The sequence below is a fragment of the Sarcophilus harrisii genome, chromosome 2 (assembly GCF_902635505.1).
Source record: "Sarcophilus harrisii chromosome 2, mSarHar1.11, whole genome shotgun sequence".
Classification (NCBI taxonomy): domain Eukaryota; kingdom Metazoa; phylum Chordata; class Mammalia; order Dasyuromorphia; family Dasyuridae; genus Sarcophilus; species Sarcophilus harrisii.
The window spans coordinates 429,874,075-429,891,234 of NC_045427.1; the positions used below are offsets into that span (position 1 = coordinate 429,874,075).

The 17,160-nt window shown below is 39.0% G+C and overlaps 1 protein-coding gene across 1 annotated transcript in view; it reads right to left on the reverse strand.

Moving 5' to 3' along the window:
- DHX35 (DEAH-box helicase 35) overlaps positions 1–8,672 on the reverse strand; it is a 57,187-nt gene extending 48,515 nt beyond the window's left edge. Inside the window, exons 1-2 of the mRNA XM_031954022.1 lie at positions 8,415–8,672; positions 1,851–1,984 (exon numbers count right to left, since the gene is read on the reverse strand). Of these exons, the coding sequence (XP_031809882.1) occupies positions 1,851–1,984; positions 8,415–8,454 (174 nt within the window). The 5' untranslated portion in view covers positions 8,455–8,672. The remainder of the gene's footprint in view (positions 1–1,850; positions 1,985–8,414) is intronic.
- Positions 8,673–17,160: the final 8,488 nt, after the last annotated feature.

Consider the following 17,160-nt stretch of genomic DNA (forward strand, 5'->3'; position numbering starts at 1 on the left):
AATTTCTACCTGGAAAAACCATAAACCAATATTTTACATTACTTTTAAAGATAAAAAATAATTCTAATATTTCACAAGTTGCGAGAGATGGCAAGTTTTAGGATTCATAGATCTTTGATATGAAATGTTTTAGAGAAATTAAAAATAAAAGTACTGCAGAGAAGTATGGAAAGATTTTGATCAATTGATATAAAGGGAAGTAAGCAGAACCAAGAATACAATATATATAACAATTACAGCAAAATAAATGAAAGAACAACAAAATAATCAAAACTAAAGCCTTCAAAATTATCATCACCAAATGACCTCAAAAATGAGATATGAGAAAACATCTCTGCCCTTGTTTCTATTGGTCCAAGGTTATAAAATACTGCATATATTTGATTTTTAAAATATTTTGCCTAGTTTTATGAAACCTTTTTTTCTTTTACCTTTTTAAAAAAAAATTTATTATAAAGACTAACTCTCTGGAGGTAGAGTGGGAAATGCAGGTAATATAAAAAAGAAGTTCATTAACAAAATTTATTTAAAAACTGAAATTATACAATCTATCTCAGTTGAGTTTCACAGCCCCCAAGGTTTCACTCATTATCTCTTAAACAGACAGCTCCCAAAGCTATATCTTTCTTGTGTTTCAATACTTACTTCAGCTAGATTTCCCAAAAGTATCTCAAACTCACCATGACCAGATCAAAACTTATGATCTTTCTCCTCAAATCCACCCTTCCTCCTATCTTCTCTACTTTTATCAAAGGCACAATCATAATCCCAGCTACCCATATTCCCAAACTAGTCCCTATGGAAATTAAAGCACTCATCTTTGAACTCCCATCCTATCTATAATCTAGCTCATAGGGCTTGGACTGATTGGTGACTATATGAATGAAAACTTGCCCACTATATCTATTGGTGGCATTAGACATTATGCCACATTTCATCTTCACATCCCATCTAGTCACCTATCCAGACCTCTATCACACACTCTCTTTGGACACACTTGTCTCCCCTAACCTATTTTCTACCTCATGATCTGGATCAATATCATTATTTCAGAAAAGGTCATTATCAGTTGACTACCCCATATATCAATTCAACATCTCTGAGACACTACCCTGGCCAATAAGTCTCACTTCCCCAGCCACTACTATCCAAAAGCTGTCTTATCCTATCATTCTGAAATCCTTTAGATCACGAACTGCCTCCCTTTTTATATCCTTTATATACAGCCCTTAATAATGTGTCTAGCATATAATAACCATTTAATAAATGTTTTTTCATTTATTCTTTTTTTCATCTACACTTTCCTCACTCCCATTTCCACCTAGTTTCCAATCTTGTCAACTCCAACTTTATATCTCACACTTCTGTCCCCTTCTCTCTATTCAAACAACCATAATTCAGTCTCTCATCACCTCTTGCCAGGAATACTGCAAAAGCCACGAAACTGCTTTCCCTGCTGTCAGTCTTTTCTCTCTCCACAGAGTTACAAAACTGATCTTCCATAAGAGTTCTGATTGAGATCTGATCTGAGTGAATGTCTTCCCTCTTCATTTCTGACTTGTTGGAATCCCTAGCTTCCTTTAAGACTCAGTTCAAATACTCAGTTGTTCCCAATTCACTCCATTTTAAGCACTCTCCCTGCCTCTCCAACATTACTTTGTGTACATTTTGTATTTACTTATCTGTGTTCATGTTATTTATCCCCCACAGAAAGTAAACTCCTTTTATTCTGTCATTTAATTTCCAGTACCTGGCATAGTGCTTTGCACATAATAGAAGCTTAATAAATTCTTGATGAACTGAATATAAAAATGAGCATACAATTCAAGCATATTGGAATAATATAATACCTTAAAAACTGGTAACTTTTGTCTCTGCTGTTCTATAGAAAGGGCAGCATGAGGATTATAAATGACAGTGGTTCCAGAGCTTTCTGCTGTACTTTGTCTCTCTTCTGAAATGCTGATACCTGGGCCTTCTGTCCCTGAAAGATAAATATTTATTGAAGTCCTGTCATCTTATAAACAGATAAATACATAAGAATTAAAATATCCAATGAATTTTATATTATGTTACTAAAATTCACCTAAAGTATTAGAATAGGAAAACTTTCACCCTACTGCAGATTATAGCATAATCCCATGGCACTCTACTTTGTTAAATTCTGGTGATACATTTCAAGGATAGGATATCAACCAATTGAAAAAAAAAAAAAAAAAAAAAAAAAAAAAGGTAACCAGGAGGATGTTGGAGAGCCTAGAAACTTTGAAGTACCTGAAGATGTCCATAATGGATATAATAGACAATTTATGGTGGGCAAAAGACATACATGAAATCAGTCTCCAAGTACCTGAAAAGTTGACATATGGAACAGGAATTGAAATCATTCTATGAGTACCTATAGAATGCCTACAATGTATAGGACACAGCACAAGGAACAAAGATGAAACAAAAAAGCCTTTACTTTCACAGAATTTACTATCTAAAAGAATTATTTCATGTGACTCTAGAAGGCTCAACCAGATTAAAAATTGTAATAAGGCAGATTTTCTGCTAAATATAAGAATAATTTTTTATCAATTCTAGCTGTTTAGTGAAACAACTGAGCTCTCCAACAGTGGAAATTTTCAAAATAAAGTTTTAATATCTGTAGAGAATATTATAAGGCAAGGGTTCTCAACTTTTTTGTACCAATATTCTTTTGGCAGTCTCATGAAACTTACGGACCACTTCTCAAATAATGTCTTTAAATGTTCAAAATAAAACACAGAGAAAACCATTTTAAAAGTTATCAAAATATTTTTAAAAATTTAAACACCCCAAGTTAAAAAATGTTATAAAGAGATTCTAAAAATGTTTAGGAAAATTGCACATGTTTAACCTATATAGGATTGCTTGCTGTCTTGGGAAGGGGGAAAAGAGGAAGAAAGGAAGAAAAATTTGGAACACTAAGTTTTGCAAAGGTGAATATTGAAAACTATCTTTGCATGTGTTTGGAAAAATAAAATGCCATCAAAAAATTTTAATTAAAAAAAAGAGATTTCTATATAAATTCTGATATAAAGTTGTAAAGAGCACTCTATCCACAGCACCTGCTTCAGCTACCTTCATGGCAATTGAAACAAAGTGTTTGCATTTTACTGGAAGACGACTTCAGTTGCTTGGGGCAGACGTCCCCTAACTCTTAAATGGGTTTGAGGCCTGTCAGTTACCTTCAACCTGGTTTAGCCCGTCTGTTGAGATGGTTAACTCAGGTGTGGTTACAGCACATGCAACAGTTTATTGGAGCCATAAGTGAGAGCTGAACACCAAAGGTAGATGAGCAGCTTTGAAAAGGAATTGACAAGCCCTCATACCAAAGATACCAGTTCTTCCTGAATATCCCACATACCCCAAAAGTAAAGAAGATAGCACCTAAGAACACTTCAAATTCTAGTATTCTATTTTAGTCCTCAAAGGTTCTGGGTTTATATTTTCTGAAAGACTAGAGCAATGTTGAAATTCTAACTTCCAAATAAAATGGATATGACTACATCCAAACCAAATTAACATATGGCAACATATGGCTCTGTAAATTTTAAAATATTATATGTCATATTTAACATCTACTGGTCATCCTACCATCTAGGGGAGGGGGTGGGGGGGTAAGAGGTGAAAAATTGGAACAAGAGGTTTGGCAATTGGTAATGCTGTAAAGTTACTCATGTAAATATATCCTGTAAATAAAAGGCTATTAAATTTTAAAAAAAAATAAAAATAAAAAATAAAATAAAATAAAATATTATATGTCAAGTGTTAATAATTTGCCCTACTATCACCTTCATTTACCTCTAGCTTATTTTACCTTTCTAAGCTTCTCTCACCTTCCAATCTTTCACTTTTAATCTTTCCCTCTTGCCCCCTATCAGAAAGAACATATTCTTTTAATCACTTTTGCTAATCCATTTTTCTCCCAGTTTTTCTTGTTTCCTTTCCTTATTCTTTTTTTTAAATACTGAGAGTCTCCCCATTTCACCCATTTTCTAAATACAGTTGTTCACTGTCTGATCCCTGGGCATAGGAGTCTGGGGCTGCTTCATTTCTCATCTGGATTTCTGATAATCTGATGACCCCATGCTCCCAAAGGCTCACCACATTAATAATTTGAACTTAGTGTTACATTCAAATGGTATAACCCCCTGTAGCACAATACTCTTGAGCTCAAGAACCACTAGCTTCAGCATCCACAAGGGCTAGAACTACAGTTTATCACCACATCTGACTTTTTTTTTTTTTTTTTTTTTTAATATTTGTTATATAGAATGATAGCTTTCTGGGAGAAGAATCCAGGGGAAATTTTAAGAAATATTAAAACAAATTTATTTTTAAAAATATTCCCTTCATTAGCTAAGATGACAGGAAAAGATAATGACAAATGTTGGAGAGGATGTGGGAAAATTGGGACACTGATACATTGCGAGTGGAACTGTGAACAGATCGAACCATTCTGGAGAGCAGTTTAGAACTATGTTCAAAAAGTTATCAAACTGTTCATTCCCTTTGATCCAGCAGTGTTTCTACTGGGTTTATATCCCAAAGAAATCTTAAAGGAGGGAAAGGGACCCACATGTGCAAAAATGTTTGTGACAGCCCTCTTTGTAGTGGCTAGAAACTGAGTGGATGCCCATCAATTAGAGAATGGCTGAATGAATAAATTATGGTGTAATATGAATACTATGGAATACTATTGTTCTGTAAGAAACAACCAGCAGGATGATTTCAGAGAGGCCTGGAGAGGTCTACATGAACTAATGCTAAGTGAAATGAGCAGAACCAGGAGATCATACACGGCAACAAGACTATGTGATAATCAATTCTGATACATGTGGTTCTCTTCAACATTGAGATGATTCAAACCAGTTCGACTTGTGCAGTGATGAAGAGAGCCATCTACACCCAGAGAGAGGACAATGAGAACAGAGGATGGAACACAATATAGCATTCTCACTCTCTCTGTTGTTATTGCTTGCATTTTGTTTGTCATTTTTCTTTTTCTTCGTTCTTGATCTAATTTTTCTTATGCAACAAGATAACTGTATAAATGTGTATACATATATTGGATTTAACATGTATTTCAACATATTTAGCATGTATTGGACTGCATGCTAGCTAGGGGAGGGAATATGGGGAAGGAGGGGAAAATTTGGAACAAAAGGTTATGCAAAGGTTAATTTGGGAAAATTACACATACATATCCTTTGTAAATAAAAAACTTAAAAAAAAAAAAAAGATAAATGCATACACACACACAAAAAAAAAACCAAAAAAAAACCACAAGTATTTCCTTTACAACTCCCACTGAATTTTTGCTCTGAACATTCCTTCATATGAAAAGAATGAAACCTTTTCCTCATGTTGGTGATTTGGTAACACTAGTTCTCAATGACACTACTTCCCATTATCAGTTTTTACTCCACCCAAACTTCCTCTTCCTCACTAAGCTTTTTTTTTCTCCTATAACTACCCCTCAGTATTTACCTAGTCTCCTCCCTTTAAAAGATTTCTATTCAACCAAATCAGAAATTCAATGTTTTCTAATACTGTAAATACCCCCAGCCCACTCTATACTTCTTTATGATCACTTTCAGTCTGAGCATTATTCTTTACTTAAAACCATGAAAGTTATGCCACTTATTAATAATACTCATAATTTCATAATACATATTCATTAATTTAAATGCCTATTTTCTTTCCCTATAAAATGTAACTAACAGTTGTTTCAATTCAATATTCCCTTTTCCATGATGTTATTCTACTTACACATATTTTTCAAAACCAATACCTATAAATTGGCTCTTTTCAATAATAAGGTGATTTGGGCCGATTCCAATACACTTGCGATGGAGAGAGCATCTGCAAATCAGAGAGGGGACTGTGGGGACTAAGTGTGGATCACAACAAAATTTTCACCATTTTTGTTGTTTGCTTGCTTTTTTTTTTTCTCATTTTTTGTTTCCTTTTTGATCTGATTTTTCTTGTGTAGCACAATAAATGTGGAAACATGTTAGAACTGCACATATTTAACTTATACTGGATTACTTGCTATCTAGGGAAGGGGGATAGAGGAAGAGAGAAAAATTTAGAATACAAAGTTTTGCAAGGTTTGTTGAAAACTATCTTTGCATGTATTTTGAAAATAAGTTATTTTTTTAAAATTTAAACTTATAACCAATAAAATCATTAGTTTCAAATATCTTAATTTTAAAGTGATTCTGTACTTTAAAAATCTAATGATATCAATACATTTCAGACTATTATTGAACTTTATTTAAAAAAAAAAAAAAGGAAAAAGAATCAGAAGGAAAAGAGTTACATTAACTATGTTTAAGGATTAAAAAAAAAACAAAAACCTCAGAGTAGAATTTACCCAAAATGAACATTCTTGCTTTAATATCTTAGCTTAAACTGATTTTTATGGGCCCATGTCTCTGGGTACTGGGTAAACTCTGAGTACATCTTTCAGGGTGAAAAAGCACTTATTTACTGTCTAAAAGTAAGCAAGACTCACTTAAAATAGCAAATGAGAAGGGATATGAATCTTAACTCTTCTAAGGGACAAAAAAATGCAGTGTACAAACTTTCCATTTGCTCAGTAATAAATTGCACTAGTAACATCCTACACTAGTAATATATTCACATGTTGTTTAAGGCAAGAAGCAATGTTTTTTTCCCCCCTTTTTTGTATCGATTCCTCAAAAAATCCAAATAGTCCAAATAATACAAAAACTAGGAAATATTTCTAAGCCCAAGCCTTCAAGACTTTTTCTTAATTTCTTAAAATTTTTCTTATTCTTATTTCTTATTCTAAGAATAGCTAGTAACTGTTCCTCAGTAAATAACCAGTGATTTAGGACTGCAATTACCATTTGCAGAAAAAGTAGTTTATAAACTATCTGCCTGAAGACAAATGGTAGATTGTTAAGACTAAAATCCAGTCCCGAACTGCCGATCGAAATACATATTAAAGCTTAACTAAGGGAGAAAATGTGAGCAAGGGTGCGAATACAGGATGGGGAGATATTCCAAAATGTGCTGTACAAGGTAAAAATATTGCAGCAACTTAACACTATTTAACATGAACAAAACAGAAGTCAGATCTGATTCTTCAAACAGCCATCACTCACTCAGACGACTCCTATCAATTTATATCCAGGTTTCACATTTTGACCAAAAAAAAAAGGCGGGGGAGGAATAGGAGGTAAATAAAGACCATTTGTTAAGATACCTATTACGCCGGAAGTTGTGCTCTAACAATCGCCGTTCAATTCCTACTAACTCGTTAATTGCTGGCAATTTAAAATGCTGAATCATAAGATTACATGTGGGGAAAATGTGAGCCTACAGATTATTTGCAGAAAAGACTGACGTCGGGAAGGCCAATCCCAAAGGACTCGGGAAGAAAAGCTACCCGCCTCCAAAGAGAGAACCGAAGGACTCTGCTAGTTGAAGCGTTTTTCTCTCCCTCCGCCCTCTTCTCCTTCTCCTGAGAAACATGGCTAATAGAGAAATGCTTTGCATGGCTTCAAATAAATGTAGGAGAGAGATCAATTAGCGAAGAGACAGTTCGGGACTCAAAAAGCGCTTCTCAGTTCAAATGAACGCTTAGAATTTAACAAACAATACAGAAAACGGAATGTCGGAACTTCCTGCTTGGCCCCCCCCCCCCGGAGAGGAGGGATCGCTCACGTTCTCCAAAGGCTACTCGGGCCTCGGAGCCAGAGCCCTAGCTCTTCTTGCCCCGCGGCTCCGCGCCTCAACAGGCAGCAGGCACCGAGCCGGAGCGCCTCTTGGTCCCGTAAGCGGCCCCCGGAGCTCAGGACCGGGGAGTGACCGGAGGCGGCGCGATGGGCAAAGGGGAAACCAACTTGGTGACGGGGATTTATGAAACTGCACCACGAAAGGGGAGGGCTCCCCGGGCCCGACTCTCACCGCTGGCCGAGCCTGAGAGGGCGATTCCGCTTCTAGGGCCCGCCGCGTCTCAGCTGCGCGACCCTGCGCAGGCCAGTTCCCCATTCCGAGCCTCAGTTTTTGCATCTGGAAAATGGGAAGGAGACGCTCTGCCCCGCCGACCTTGTGGTGAGGAAAGCGCTTTTAGAGCGCTGATGGAATGGAGGTGGCCATCACTCCCGAGGCCCAGCTTCCTCCGAAAGGTAGCGGGGACTGGCGGGGGCAAAGGGGGAGTTCTCAAATCGGGCCGCGGCCAAAAAGCCAGGCAGGAGCGAGACTGAGCAGGGACAGCGGGAGGCAAGAACAGACCTCGGTCCTGGGGCTGCCCGCTCTCTAGCGTACTCCAGGAGAAGGCTCCTGCGTGCCGAGGCCTCGGGCCGGGCCAACTCACCCACACGCCCCAAGCCCGCGCCCCTTCGGGGCCTTACCCGGTTTCCAGAATTTCACGGGTCCCATGGGCGCGGCCATGTTGGGGTGAAAGGTCACCGCGAGGGCTCCGCCCCCGGCCACGAGCGAGTCCGAGAGCGAGCAAGGAGCGGGGCGGGGCGGTAGAGATATCCGGCGCTACCGCGGGCTCTGTCTCCGCAGCCGAGAATTCTCGCGGTCTCCCCTTTCCACTCCCGCACCCACAATAGGGGTCTATGGCGGCGGCGTCAGGGGACTGGGACGTTCTCCCGTCCTGGCGCTAAGCACCGCCCCCCCATGTTCCCCCCTCCCCCCGCCGCGTCTCACGTGACTTCTCCTTTAATTGGAGACGGTTGAAACCTGCGGACTCGCGGGGCTGTGAAAGCGCTTTCGGGGGAGAGGGGAGGTTGGAGAGCCCCGCGTTAACGCCTGACCTGACTTAGAACCGCCTCGCCTACCTCATAGTCTATACCCATACACTTTTTTTCAGATGACGTGACATCCTCCCCCCCGAAAAAAGTGTTGGACATTACGGAAAGCAAGTGTGGCTCGGAAGAGAAAACAGCCCCACGCTTTTCAGAGCTGAGAAGCCCGTCAAACTCACACTAAGCGCATCCCGGAGGCGGGACGCGGGGCTAGCTAGTCTTGGTGCAACGCAAAAAGAGCGAAAAGCCAGTGCGGGCCTTCGGGAGGCGGACAGGCCCAGGAAGGAGACCCACGATTTTGTAGATCGCACGTATTTTCAGACCTTTTCCGTAGATTGGTCAGTTCCATAGCTTTCTTCCTATTTTTGTCTTAAGTTTTTTGTTGTTCTGTAGGTCGGCTCTGGGAGGAGAAGGGGTAGGAATGAGGAGGGGAAATATATCAATAAAGACTCATTAAAAACCGGGTGGATTCTGTGGTCAGTTAGGAACGGAGCAATCAACTATCCCCTTTATCTCAAGTCCTTACTTGGGGGTACAAAAGGGGGAAACAAAATAAAACCATCCCTGCCTTCACCTCAGGGTAATTTTTCCTTCTATTAGGTTGGAAAACGCACCCATAGATAGACAAAAACAATTCTGATCAATTAAATACAGTTATGGATGAGGGAAGGAGCGATTGGAGAAATCAGAAGCCTTTTTGAGGGTGAACCTTACAGGTGTAATGCGGAAGAAACTGAGCAAAACGAGAGATTAGAGACCAATTCAATAGTTTATTAAATGGAGAGAGATACTGGGACCAATGGATCCATGGTTGGTCCCTAGGCTAGACGACACTATCATGTCAAAGAGTCTAGCCTCCAGTATCAGGACAGCAAGCTTTTTTATGGGATAACAAGAACAATGACACAGTGGGGGAGGCACCTAGATGGGGATATAACCTAATGGTTACTGATATTCTAATGGCATCTAAAATGGATAAACCTTTATCTTGTCAGATATTAAGAAGGAATGCTATAACCTAAAGATATAAAACTTTTATCTCAAACATTAAGAGGGAACCTAAGGCATAATAACCTATATATAACCTAAGGCAGAATAACTAAATAGGACAATTGGAGAAACTGGGTCACGACATTAAAAGGGAACTTTGGTACAACACAGGAAGGTTACAAAAAGGGGTCAAAAAAGCTAATTTGGATTACTCAAGTTCTGGAGGAAGTATTCCTTCGGGCATAAAATGGACAATGTCAAAGGAAGACTTGAGGCTAGAGATAAAATGTTAGGTATGAAAAGCTGTGAGTGAGTATTTACGTATTCGGCATTGTGCAAACCCCTAGAGATGAAAGAAAAAAAAAAGACAAACCTGTCTAGACCCTGAAGGAGCTCATGTACTAATAAGACTACTACGTGTGAATAGTTATGTATCTACAAAATATTTCCAAGATAAATGGGAGATAGATAACAGTGGGAAGGGGAGGCATGGGCAACTGGCAAAGAAAGTATTGCAAAAAGGTGAGATAAGTGCTAGGGAAAGTGGACAGATTAAGTAATGGATAACATTTCAGACTGTAAGTGCAAAAGATTCTTAAACTGGAGATGGTTATGTTTTGAATGAACTGCAAGTAGACTGATGTTCACAGAATCCATGAAGGAATAGCAAAGAGAAAGCTACAAGAGTTAAGGTTTTAAAGGACTTTAAATATCCTAGAGGATCCTGTAATGTTGAGTGGTTTCGGAAAATCACTTTAGTTTAGTGGAAAGAATGGCAAATAGGCCACTTTGGCTGGATTATGGAGTATATGAAGAGAAATATGAAATCACCTTAGAAAAATAAGTGGGTGACAGATTTTGAAAGGCTATAAATATCATAGAGAGGTTTGTATTTTATGCCTAAGCAATTGAAGGTTCTGGAGCAAGGTGATTTAATATGGCAGGATTCAAGATTTAGAAAAAATCAGTGTAACAGTTACTTTTGAGAATGAATTAGAAAGGAGAAGACTTAGATACAGGAAGGTTACTGCAATGTTATACCACAGTCTCCTTGAACTGTTCTACCTCAGTTTCCCTGTATTAGTTTTCCTAATTGTCCTGACTGAGTTTCCCTAAATTGTTCTGCCTCAGTTTTCTTAACTGTTCTGCCTCAGTCCCCTTAGTTGCAAACCCTCCCCCCTCCCCCCCCACTGCCTCCCCTCCCACCCCCGGTTCTTTAAGGCTGAAGGCCACTCCTTTAAGGTTATAAATTCCTGGCTCCTAACTCCTTCTGTCCTCAAGAATTTATGGCACTACCCCCTTCTAAATATTCCAAAAGATAAGATTATCTTGGACACCTCATTGACATTTTTACTTCTGTTTATTCATACCAAAATATAGGGTCCACTTGAAGCTGGAAAATACCTGACATCCCAGGGACCTAATGGCTCTCCTCCCATATTAGAATTACATCTCCAAAGATGACTTTCAACTACCCATTGGCAGGTGCAACCATTTTCCCCAGTTTGATTCTGTAGGCTCCAGAAATTATTAAACATTTTCCTAACAGTGCCTTCTCTATTCTCCCACCTCCATTCCATCAAAGTGTAAGTTGAACCTGGTGCTGTGCTTTTCAAGGTTATACATGTCCATATCTGGGGTCCCTCTGGGTCAGGAATTAAACACTCAGAGGGCTTTTCCTCACACACCCCTCACTACTATTAGAACGTTGGATACAGCGAACCACTGATCCATCATAACAAGTTATACTGGTTTGATTCCATCTATTCACATACCTACTACAGTCTATGATAGCTCCGTTCTCCAGCCTGGGAGTAAATATCCATATACATTCACTTTCTCCCATCCATGGTCCTGTACCAGACTGATTCAGGCAATATCTCCCTAACATTGTACTGGTCAGAATCCAATGATGCTTTTCTTCTGCTGACCAGAAACTTGTTCCATTGTGTATTACTGACCTGTTGCTCAAGATCCAAGACGGAGACAAGGGAACAGGAACCCAGGGCCACTGTGTAAGTTGATCAGGTCCCCCACATATCCAACAGTCAGCCAATTAAAAACTAGTGGCTATTGTTTGGATCAGGGTTTGAAAGGTATTTTCATATCCCATTGCTCTCAAGGTACCAGTACAAAAGGTGTATCCACATAAAATCATACATGCATATACAAAGCACAGTCTCTAACTCTTTGGGTTTGGTTCACACCCCATTCTTATCCCTAATTCCTAACAATACAGTTCAACAAAATGTGAGTTCCCCAAATGAGACAAGTCAAAAAGATTTTACATGCACAATTCATCAGTCTTTGTTAAGTTTCCTGTAATTTCAGCTGCACTTTCAAGGTTCCTGGATCAGTCTCTACTGCCCACTTCTTTGGCGCATCCACAGGAGCTTTGACTCGAGTGTGATGTGTCCAGCCTTTCTCTTTGGTGCATATTGCTGTATCTGAAGTTAACAGGATCTTGTCCTCCTCCCACATCCGAACCAGGACCCAGTCTCCAAGCTAAAACTTATGCACTGTGAATCCTAAGGGAAGAGTCTGAGCAATAAGTCCTTTTAGTTGTAAAGTTTTCAAATGTTACAATACAGACATGACGTATTTCCTCAAAAACAAATCTTTGGTCTCAAATATTGGATCCAAGGAAGAATTTTGAATCCCTTTTGGATAAGGGTGACCATACAATAATTCATAAGGTGATAATCCCACATCCCTTCAGGGTTTTTGTTCTATTCTTAATAAGGCAAGGGGAAGGCACTTGATCCAGGGCAATTGTGTCTCAGTCAATTTAGTTACTGTTTAATTTCCTTATCCATCCTTTACATTTTACCTGATGAGGGCAAATGCCATGGGGTGTCTAAGTCCCATGATATTTCTAGAGCTCAGGACACAGATAAGAGGATCTTATCTGTGAAACGGGTGCCTTGGTCCGAATCTACCTGTTCTACCAACCCATACCTCGGAATGATATGCTCAAGGAGGACTTTTACGACTGCCGAGGCAGTTGCCCAGACAAGGGGGAAGGCCTCCATCCATGAGGTCAGATGGTCCACTATGACCAACAGGTATTTGAGACTCCCCACAGATGGCAGTTTGGTAAAACCCACCTGTATGCTTTGGAAAGGCCTGATACCAGGGGGCCGTCCTCCTCTTTGGACTTGTCACTGGGCTGCCCTATTCATCCTCTGACAAATAGGACACCTGCTAACCAGTTGCCTGCTATTGTGTACAAGCCCGGTGCCACCAACTTCGTCAGCACCCACCATGTCACACAGGCCTTGGACACCCCAATAACTGCCCTGACGTAAATGTTGGAGTACATGTCCCATACCTGCTGTGGTCAGTACCTCTCTGCCTTCAGGGAGGAGCCAGTGCCCCTCTTTATCCTCCTGAGCGCCAAGGCTTTGGATTTCCTGCTTCTCTTCTGGGATAAGGGAAGGTGGAGGCATTAGAGGCAGAAATGCCAGAAATTAGCACCATCATCTCCTCTGTACTTACAGATTCCCCTTCTCCAGCCCATTTCGCTCCTCATTGGCAAAGCAGTTTTCCTTTGTCTCAAATGAATCTCCTCTTTGGTGCCCCTGCACATGAATCACTGCAATGTTCTTAGGGCACATAAGATTAGTCAAAATTTCAGTGACCAATGCCCTGTGTGCCAAATCCCTTCCCTTTACTGTTTCCATTCTTTCCCTCAAGTAATTTACAGGATCTAATTTCTTTTTCCCTTCACTTATACAATGACCTAAATATTTTACCTCACATTTTACAAATTGCCATTTGTCTTAAGAAATTCTCAGTCCCTATGCTCCTAAATAATTTAACAAACTGATAGTGACTTGGACAAGGTCACTCTTTCCTCCCTGCTACAAGAGGATCATCTACATATTATAAAACTTTTAACAGTAAGAAATTTATCCCAGAATGTTCACACAATTCCTACATACCCAAGTAAATGTTTCATAATTTGAGTATTATACTAATCATTTTGCTTTTAAAATACCCAATAAACAGAAAAATCCCAAACTACATATTGTCCATAACGAAAACATCTTCAAAAGGACAAAGGCAAAAATTATTATCCTTGGAATCCCTTTAAATAATTGGCATCAGTACAGTTAATTAAAACTTCCTAGTTCACATAAAAGAATCTGAAAAGTTCTTTAAAAACATCCATTAAACTTTTTGAAATAACCCTTTTAAACTATAGATCACATTTATGATCATATTCATTAAACAAGAAAACCATTATGTTTAAAAGAAACAAATATTCAGTCAATTAACACCTTGTAAGAGCAGTCTGTCCCTTTAAAAGCTTAGCCTGCTTCTTCAGCAGTTTGGCTGCAGCACAAACAAAGAACAAATAAAACAAACAAAAATCTTGAAGATTCAAGAGTTAGGCAATCAGTTTATTTCCTTTCTTTTTCAAACTGATTCCTTCTTGATATCATTCAAGCTTCCAATTTACTTCTGCAAATCAATCCTTCATAAATCACCTGCAGTCTTCTTTCCAGTTCCCTTCAGAACTTTTGAGATTCACAATACAGTGAATAGTTAGATAACTCCATAAAACATAACTTACAATGTTAACAAATTACTCAATATGTTTCAGAAGGTAACATATTGAATCAAACTAAACACAGCTGTTTTTAAAAGTTTTTTTTTTCTTTCTTTTTTCTGCCACATTTCTTCTCACAGCAATTAGCATCTTATCTCCAGAGCTTTTTATTGCTCAGGCCAGGCAAAGCTTGAATTTTATTGCTCTTTACTCTAGCAAGCTCTGAAAAGTCTTCAGCCCAGTTTTTTTCCTTACTTACAAATTAGTACATCAGGTTAAAAAGTTTAAAATCACAAGCAAATTATTTTTTTTAATAGCCTTTTATTTACAGGTTATATGTATGGGTAACTTTACAGCATTAACAATTGCCAAACCTCTTGTTCCAATTTTTCACCTCTTACCCCCACACCCCCTCCCCCAGATGGCAGGATGACCAGTAGATATTAAATATATTAAAATATAAATTAGATACAATAAGTATACATGACCAAACCGTTATTTTGCTGTACAAAAAGAATCAGACTCTGAAATATTGTACAATTAGCTTGTGAAGGAAATCAAAAATGCAGGTGGGCATAAATATAGGGACTGGGAATTCAATATAATGGTTTTTAGCCATCACCCAGAGTTCTTTCTCTGGGCGTAGCTGGTCCAGTTCATTACTGCTCCATTGGAAATGATTTGGTTGATCTCATTGCTGTACAAGCAAATTATCAAAGAACCAATTCCCAAATTTCTTAATCATTGTTCTTAAAACTTAACAGAGCTTTTAAATCAGCAAAACAGATTAGGAGCTTTTTCCAGGACCCCACCCCCAGAGAGAAGTTTGTTTCACCTTCAACATTCTTCCCTTCCAGAATCCAGAGGAAGCTTCTCTAAACTTACAAGCCCATTTAGTGCATCCCTCTGCCTTCACAGAGAATGCCTAGATATTCCATTCAAAATTCTTTTCTTTAACTGTTAGCACATTGCTCTTCTATATATTTTTTTAAACTTTCCAAACTTTCAAATCCCTTTCAATCTATGTTTTTATTTCCCCTTTTCCCCTTTTCTCCCTTTTCCCCACAAGGCCGCTGCAGTCAGCCAGAGAGAGGTAAAGAGAGAGAAAAACATTTTTCAAACTTCTTTTCTTACCTAAGCCACTCTGAAAGAATTACTACCCTGAATGAATTCCACTTCAAACAATTCAACCTGATAGTTTTCTAAGCCTGCAACACAGAGGCTGAATTCTTCTCTTATGAGCTTGCTAACTTTTTAACACAGAACACAAAATGCAAAGCAAACAAATAGACACGCACAGAAACACGCAAAGCTCTATTTTTCTCTTTTATCTTTCCTTTTATCCTTTTATACCTAGCTACTGTCCTGACAAATTCTTGGATTGTATCTTTCCCATACTTAGTTCCCAAACTAAGTTCAGCAGTTTCCCAGAAGTTTCCCTTGGCAGTTCTTTACCACTGAGGCCTATCAGTCCAGGACTCAACAAAATTTAGCAAGGGCTATTCCCTCGGGTTCCCTAAGACCCCGCCAATAAGACCCCCAAACTGTTCTGAGAGCTTACCGAACCATCACGTGTGGATTCTAAAACTGCGCTGGCCAGTCAGGACTCTACTTCCTTCAATCTTCAATTCTGCTTTCCACTGAGTACCTCTGCCTTGGGTCGTTGTCTAAGAGGGGAGGGAGGCTGCCCACCCAGAGCCAGAGACCATGGAGAAAACTGCTCCGTGGGCGCCTGTCCCTGTCCAGGGTGCACAGCCCTCTCCCCCAAAGACCCCATCCTGGACGAGCCCCCAACTGTTTAGGACAAAAAGACCTACCCAAATTGACTACTACAGAGATCACTCATAGAAAGCAGAATTATTTATTAGACTCTCGAGAGCCAAATTCACAGCAAGAAAGAGCCACTCCCTTGAAAATGTTCACATTATTTATACATTTCAGACAAAGAACCTCCAAAATCCCACCCTCTATATAGTGTGATTGGTCACATAAGTCTATTCCCCTATTTGGTCAGTGGAATGTAGTAGATGTATAGCTTTCCCACCAGTGTCCTTCCTTGAACAATGGAATATATTCCAGACCTTATCTAAAATGGCATGCTTCCTCACCACGGATCCTCTTTTGGACAGTGGAATGTAGTCCAGGCCTTATCTGAAATCACATGCTTCTTAAACTGAGGCCTTTAAGGCTTTAGCTAACAGTCCCTGATCAATATGTGCTTAATCTGTAAGATCTTCACCTTTTTCCCACACACTTATGTTGTGTCTCAGATAGTACAAAGAGTGACCTGACCAACAGAATTTTCCAGGGTTCCAGTATCTGATAACCTAGTACTATAGAATCTGAACCCAACATCCTTGGGTAAAAGGAAATATTTACTTATTGGGCCTATTATATTTACTTATGTGGGTTCTAAAAAACCCTCAGTATTATCTGAGAAGTCCATATGCTTTTCCAGACTGTCTAAAGGGGCTTATGACACAAAAAAGGTTAAGCCTTGATCTAAATGTTATTTTTATTTTTGCTGACTTGTTATTCCATGATGTCTCAAATGATTATCATTTTGATTTTTTTATGTGTAAAATCAACCTACAAATCTCAAACAGTTAATTCCACCAATTCCACTGGATTTTAAAATTATTTTTAAAAATAGGGACTGCTTTAGAAACTGAAAGGATGCCTATCAATTGGAGAATGGCTGAATAAATTATGGTATATGAATGTTATGGAATATTATTGTTCTGTAAGAAACGATCAGCAGAATGATTTCAGAGAGACCTGGAGAAACTAGCATGAACT